Source organism: Balaenoptera ricei, chromosome 9 (assembly GCF_028023285.1).
Source record: "Balaenoptera ricei isolate mBalRic1 chromosome 9, mBalRic1.hap2, whole genome shotgun sequence".
Lineage (NCBI taxonomy): Eukaryota > Metazoa > Chordata > Mammalia > Artiodactyla > Balaenopteridae > Balaenoptera > Balaenoptera ricei.
In genome coordinates, this window is record NC_082647.1 from 11,753,480 (window position 1) to 11,760,702 (window position 7,223).

The following is a 7,223-nucleotide window of genomic DNA, read 5'->3' on the forward strand; positions in this document are numbered from 1 at the left end:
TATCCGTATTTTAAGGAAAGCCATTAATATAAGCTTATAGAATTTAGGAGACCTTTAAAGTTTAAAATTCGTAAGTGTAGCACAGAACTAGCTAATATTACTCTGCTCTTTCAGATTTTTATGAATCTGACTTAAATCCTATATTTATATAACTGATGGGAATTCTAATACCCCCTCTAAAAGTTTCTAGACTTCTTGGCTCCCAAAAAGTGAATAAGCATCTGTGAAACAGAACTTTGTAACAGAACCCCGCAAAGCACAGTCATTAAATAAAAAATATATAGAATAGGTGATCAAGTGTCCGTACTGCTCATAGGGGCTTGATGAGGAAGTATCACAGCACTGCCACCAGGTACTTGGCCAGAAGTTGAACAGGGTCTCCAGTGACTCAGGTCCCACAGCAGGGTGAATTCACTCAACTTTCAGTTGTCCATACCTTTGTGGCTGTAAAGGCCAAAAATAGGGGTAGAAACCAACTGGGCAGGATTTGCTTAGATAGAGTAGGTCAAGGTAGTCAAGGCCCAGGGTTATAGACTAAGATAGGTAAAAAACAGATGAAGCAGACATCAAGCCTATAATGAATTAACTCTGGGACTGTATGTCTTCTGACCTCTGTGCTTATGATTCACTTGTGAATACTGGTGCCCAAACAAGGACTAGTTCTCTACAGACAGAGCAGTTTGTCTCAGCCTTTTATGCATCATCATCCCTCAAAGAAAACTTTTTAGACATCTTTTTCTTAATCACCCACCCCGTGGAAATTTAATACCTTAGATATTCTGTATATCTGTTTATATGGTCCCTTTGAAGGGCCATAAGCCATTGCAATATCTAAGATATTTTTGGCCCCCCCCATAAAGACCAATTTTCACCGCTTTGGGGATGATACCTCCGACAATGAGAATGCATGAGACAGAATTTGTTCTTTGTTGCCAAAAATTAGAGGTCTGTTTTCTAGACACTTTCCTGGCATCTACTCTTCTGTCAGATCCCTTAGATTGTTTGGGATGGACTAGTGAGTTGGTCTAAAATGTTTGCCAGAGGGTCAGGGAGGACAGGAGGTGGGAGAAAATTGGTAGAATACTCTATGAGAAAAAAACAAAGATAATAGCAAACAGTTACCAAGTGTTTTTTGTGTGTCAGCCATTTTACTAACTGCTTTACATATAATATATCACTCAATCCTCTCAAATTTCTCATGAGGAGCTTATTATTCTTTGTAAGTTATGAAAAAGAGAGCTGATTCTTAGAGAGGTTTTATAACTTGCCCAGGATCACACTTCTTGTTTCGTTATCCTGCTATACTTTGATGAGGAAGATGTAGAAGGCTCAAAGAAGTCAGGAAATAGTATGCATACAGTGATGAGATATTTTCCATGAGATGGGAAAAAAAATCTCATGATACTGAGGATCAGATTTCACTGGAGTAGCCTAGCCCAAATTTGGAACTAGAAGGACAACCAAACCACATCAGTCTGACTTGGTTGTGTACATTTTATAGGACCTATATTTTATACAATAGGCTTAGGTCTCAAGATCCTGAATTTTAGTGGGATGAATAGGGGAGAACCTGATGGTCCCAGACATCATGATAAGGGACAGTACAGAGTGAAGTTTCAGCTTGTATGTAAGGGAATGTGTCCCCAAAAGACCTGTCACTGTGGTTAAATGCTGCTAAGAAGTAATACAAATCATCCAATTAGTATTCAGCAGATATCTAAGAATTATGCTCAGTGTGTGATTCATGTCCTCCATTCACCCATTAGTATGGAGTCCTTAGATCTTGGGTAAATGGACCTAAATGACTATGAGAAATGACATGCTTTCTGAAATGCAAACTGAAGTCAGAAACACTTCATTTTCTCTTAGAAGCTTTCACCATTATAACAGTCTACATGCAGAAAAGAATCCCTTCTTCCTTTGAATATCAGGACTCTTTATGAATCCCTTCTTCCTTTGAGTAACAGGGCTCTTTATGTGCATACCTCGCGTTATAATTTTGCACTTTTGTTCTATTTCCCCTATAATGGTGTAGCAAACTATTGCCCAAAGGCCAAATTTGGCCCGCCATTTGTTTTTGCATGGCCCACAAGAAAAGAATTTTTTTATATTTTTTAATTGTTGAAAAAATAAAAAGAATATTTTATGATGTAAAAATTATATAAAATTCAAATTTAAAATTTCAGTGTCCATATATTTAGGTTTATTGCTACCAACCACATTCATTCTTTTTTTATGTATTATCTATGGCTATTTTAGTGCTGTCATGGCAGAGCTGAATAGCTGTGATGTAGAATGTATGGCCCACAGAGTCTAAAATATTTTCTATTTGTCCTAATACAGAAACAGTTCCTCAACCCCTGCCCTACAAGACTGTAAATTTCTTGAGGTAGCGGCCATATCTGAACACAACTTTGATATCCCACAATGCCAAAAGCACTGTCTACAACAAAGTCAATGCCTACAAAATGATCATCTGTAACTTTGTTTTAGAGAAGGTTGAGAATAAAGATAAAGTTGGTCAAATTAGAGGAAAAATATGACCTTTGTGACCTTGTAATTGAAGATACTGAGATGAAATTCAGAGATACTTTAGGCTCAGTGATGTCCACAGGTAAAAGGGGCACATTTGTCTATACCCATGTGGACTATTAACCTTCACCATTCTCGGACTTCCCTGGTGGCGGAGTGGTTAAGAATCCGCCTGCTAATGCAGGGGACACGGGTTCGAGCCCTGGTCAGGGAAGCTCTCATATGCTGCGGAGCAACTAAGCCCATGCGCCACAACTACTGAGCCTGTGCTCTAGAGCCCACAAGCCACAACTACTGAGCCCACGTGCCACAACTACTGAAGCCCCCATGCCCTAGAGCCCATGCGCCACAACTACTGAGCCTGTGTGCTGCAACTACTGAAGCCCATGTGCCTAGAACCCACGTTCCGCAAAAAGAGAAGCCACTGCAATGAGAAGCCCGCGCACCACAACAAAGAGTAGCCCCCGCTCACCACAACTAGAGAAAGCCCGCGTGCAGCAAAGAAGACCCAACACAGCCAAAAAAAAAAAAAAAAAAAAAAAAACCTGCACCATTCTCAAATCTCACTCCTGTATCTCTTCCTCCTTCCCCTGTACTCTCAGCCATGGATACTCCATCTTATTTCACAGAGAAAATAGGTGCCGGTGGAAACCCTTCAACTTCTGATCACCAACGCCCAAACGCAAATCAACCAAAAACCAATCAACTGACTTAATAATGAGACCAGAAAAAGAGAAGAGTCCCTCTTTTATACTCCTTGAAGAGAGTGAGAGGACCCACTATTCCCATATTTTTTGTCTCCTTCCCTTACCTATCCCTTGTTTAATTATTTCTTTCCCCTCTTTTACCTTATTTAGGTTTATCCTCAGAGACAAGGTACACTCACAGACAATGCCAGCTCACAAGATTTACAGAGATTAAGTAGGGTTTTGGTGTCTATGTGTGTGTGTGTGTGTGTGTGTGTGTGTGACGGGGAGGGGAATACAAGAAGGCCTTTAATGTGGAGACTTGAGAATAACATCTGCAGGGCAGACTGACCTATCCTGATAACACAAAATCAAAGCTGTACTATCTTCCACTGGCTTCTCCAAGAAAACTGCTTTTCTTAGATTAACTATGTCTTAACATTGTATTCATTTATTTCCTTGTTTTTATTTGCTTATTTTTTTCCCAAGATTTCAGAGAAAAGAAAGGTTTGCTGAATTTTCAGAAATTACAATTTTACCTTTTGAATGGTACCCAATATACATGCAATAATTTTCTTATTAAATTATTCATATGCTAATTAGCAGTAACTGAATCTCATATTTCTCTTAAATAATGTCATTGTGTACAAACAACCCTTGATTATGTCCTTATCACGGTAAACTATGAATTTGGTTGATGCTTCTCCTCTCGCTTGTTTCCATTACTCACACACAGTCCGTATATCCACATGCAGTAGGTCATGCACAAAAACATCTTAATCAGCGCTGATAGCAACGCCCTCCTTAGGATGCTGACTCACACAATTAATGAACGTGACTATATACGCCACACAATATTTTAAGTGAGTGTTCAAATATGAAAATGCATTTTGTTCCCAATGGAAATACAATAACCTCTTTAAAATGTGGTTGAATAAAATCAGTGTTCCAAGGTAAGATCCAAGAATGGGTCAATGATTACAACAATTTTTCATGCTGCTATCAAAAACAATAAATGATATTTTCCTCAAATACTCTGAGGCCATATGAATGGATACTGAGTGGTTAACAGTGGGAAGTTCTATTACAGCAGGGCTTAATTTCTCTGAACATGCTGCTGTGACATAAAAACACCCTTACATCCCACACCCCAACCCACTCACTCAGCCTCCTACCCAGTATCACAAGTACACATTTCGTCATCTCCTTCCTGGTTGCCAGGGCAATGCAGTTACAATGCTTCATATCTCAGTTGGGTGGGAAAGCATACAAGCAAAGCTCTTTTCTCTAAGTGATGCTTATGATTCATCAAGTTGCCAGTTTTGACGTTAATCCAGATAATTGCCCTAGTAGTTTCTGAAAGGCCCCCTTCACCTCCGTATTCCTCAGACTGTAAATCATGGGGTTCAGCATGGGTGTCAAAATGGCATAGAAGAGAGAGATCAACTTCTCCTGAAGGACAGAAGGGCTGGAGCGTGGTTGGATGTAAGTGAAAATGGCCATGCCATAGCACAGGACAACTACTGTGAGGTGAGAGGCACAGGTGTGGAAGGCTTTCTTTCTCCCCTCTGTGGACTGGATCTTTAGGATGGCGGAGATGATCTGGATGTAGGACAAGAGAACCAAGCACAAAGGTGTCATCAGCAGAACAATACTAGAAACCATGATTGCGATCTCATTGGAGGAGGTGTCCACACAGGCCAGCCTGACCACAGCTAGGAGTTCGCAGGATATGTGATCAATATACTTGTTCGTACACATGGGCAACTGAAAGGTGATGGTGGTCTGCATGAGAGAGTTGACAGAGCCACTGACCCAGGATGTGATGGCCAACCTAGCACAGAGCCCTCCATGCATGATGACCAAGTATCTCAGGGGGTCACACACAGCCACATAGCGGTCATAGGCCATCACTGCCAGGAGAACAAACTCAATCCCACCCAGGCCCAGGGAGAAAAATAACTGGGCTGCACAGCTTACATATGGGATTCCTTTATGTTCTGCAAGAAAATGTACCAGCATCTGAGGGACAATGCTTGTGGCATAAGAGGCATCAACAAGGGAGAGGTTGGTGAGAAAGAAATACATGGGAGCGTGGAGTCGGCTGTCCAGTCTGATCACAAGAAGAATGAGGAAGTTCCCCAGCACTGTCACCAGGTACATAACCAAGAACAGGACAAAGAGAGCGACCCGAGTGTCCCAGTCACTGGACAGGCCGAGGAGGATGAATTCTCTCACCAAAGTCTGGTTATCTGCTCCCATTTTAAAATGTGAGGATTATTAATCTGCAGAGAGAGTCAGAAATAACAGAATCTACTGAATCACAGAACCATAAAAATAACTTTTATCAATACAAACTATATACAATTGGCCACCCTTAGTCAGATGTTTCACATCACTCATGGGCCAAGATGACAGGCTTCACCCTGATATACATTGTATCCATTCTGCATCAGAGAACAGGACAGCACCTTCATAAGGACTTGATGTTGTCCCTGGGAGGCCCAGTTAAAGCCTGAAGATAATGCATTACAATTATAGGAGCTCCACATCTTTACCAACTTGCCTAAGTTTCTAGGGCAAGGAAAGGATGGTAGATAACAATGGCAGGTAAACTGATAAACAGTGAAGAAAAGCTTGGTGGGAAAGTTACAAAAACTACCTTAAATATGTCAACTAGATCCATCATGATCAAATGTATAAATCTATTATAAAAGGAAATACTGAAAAGAGGCAGGGGCTTGTGAGAAGATCTGGAATCAGAGAATCTAGGTTTGAAAACTGATTTTATTTACCAGTTATGTGATGTGGGTTTAGTGACAAACTTTTACATATGAAACAGATAATATTATACAACTCACAAGTACATTTAAGCTCACATGTAGGTAACTTATGGAGAAAGTACTCTGTGAACTGTTACTTGTAGCAGTACTGTAGTTGTATGGGTATTAGTAGTCATATGATCTCTGCCTTGGCGTAAATAAAGTAGCAAACATGATTTTCTCATGCAACCCCCCCCCTCAACAATTCAGTCATAAATAATATCGGAGGCAATTTTTAATAGAACTGAGGGTTTAGGAATTGCTGGGTCACTTTGAGGACCTGGGGACCATTTGTCTTTCTGATAGCCTTGGGTCTCTTTAGCCTCAGTGAGATACAGTGGGGTAGATGACTGTAACTGTACCTTGTTCTTTTCATTTTTCTCCTTTCAACTTGCTGCTGTTAAAAATCTACCCTTTTATATGGGCTCAAAATTAAGGAAATGAGAGTGTGAATGCTTGACTTTTTATTTACAAGAGAGAAAGGGAAGCAAATGTTTAAATACCTTTCTTAATTGTCGAAGGCAGAGAAGGAGGTATGAATTCATGTAGATGTACAGAGGAATCGAGTTGACTTTTTGCTTTCTTTCACCCAGAAAGTGCTTTTTCAGTAGAACTGTATGTTATAATGTCAATTTTGAATATTAATAAGCCATTTACATTTTTAAAAATATTTTTATAGGACTCATTCATTATTATTTCTCCATGCCTGCCTAATTCACTAACTTTTCTTTTCTTGCAGTGTACAAAATAAAGTACAAAATAAAGGAAAATAGGAGATAAGGCAGTAAGAGGGCTTGAGGGCAGCAACAGAGCTGCTTGTGTCATCCACAAACCCTTAGGGGTTGGGGTAGGGTCTCTGAGCAGAAAAGTGAGTATTGTCTATGCTTCAACTCTCTTACCTGTGTGAAAATTAAAAAAGGAAAACCCTGAATAAGGGAGGCCTGATAGGGAGTCTCAAGCAGACCATCAATGTAAATTACAGGAAGAATTGTCAATTACAGGCCCCAGGGAAGAATCATCAACAGGAAAGAATCATCAATTACAAACCTCAACAGGAAAAGATAAACACATTGCATCTCTTGTAAGTAAAGGACTACCCCAGCAACTCAGCCAGTGAGAAACCGTCATAACCCTGAATTCTCAATTTTCTCCAAAGGACTTTGGTTCAAAACAACCGGTCCCA

At 40.2% G+C, this 7,223-nt stretch overlaps 1 protein-coding gene across 1 annotated transcript; it reads right to left on the bottom strand.

Annotated features, from left to right (window-relative positions):
- Positions 1–4,526: 4,526 nt before the first annotated feature.
- LOC132371375 (olfactory receptor-like protein OLF3) lies at positions 4,527–5,480 on the bottom strand. Its single transcript, XM_059932615.1, has one exon. The coding sequence runs from the start codon at positions 5,478–5,480 to the stop codon at positions 4,527–4,529; it is 954 nt and encodes a 317-aa protein (XP_059788598.1).
- Between the last annotated feature and the right edge of the window lie 1,743 nt (positions 5,481–7,223).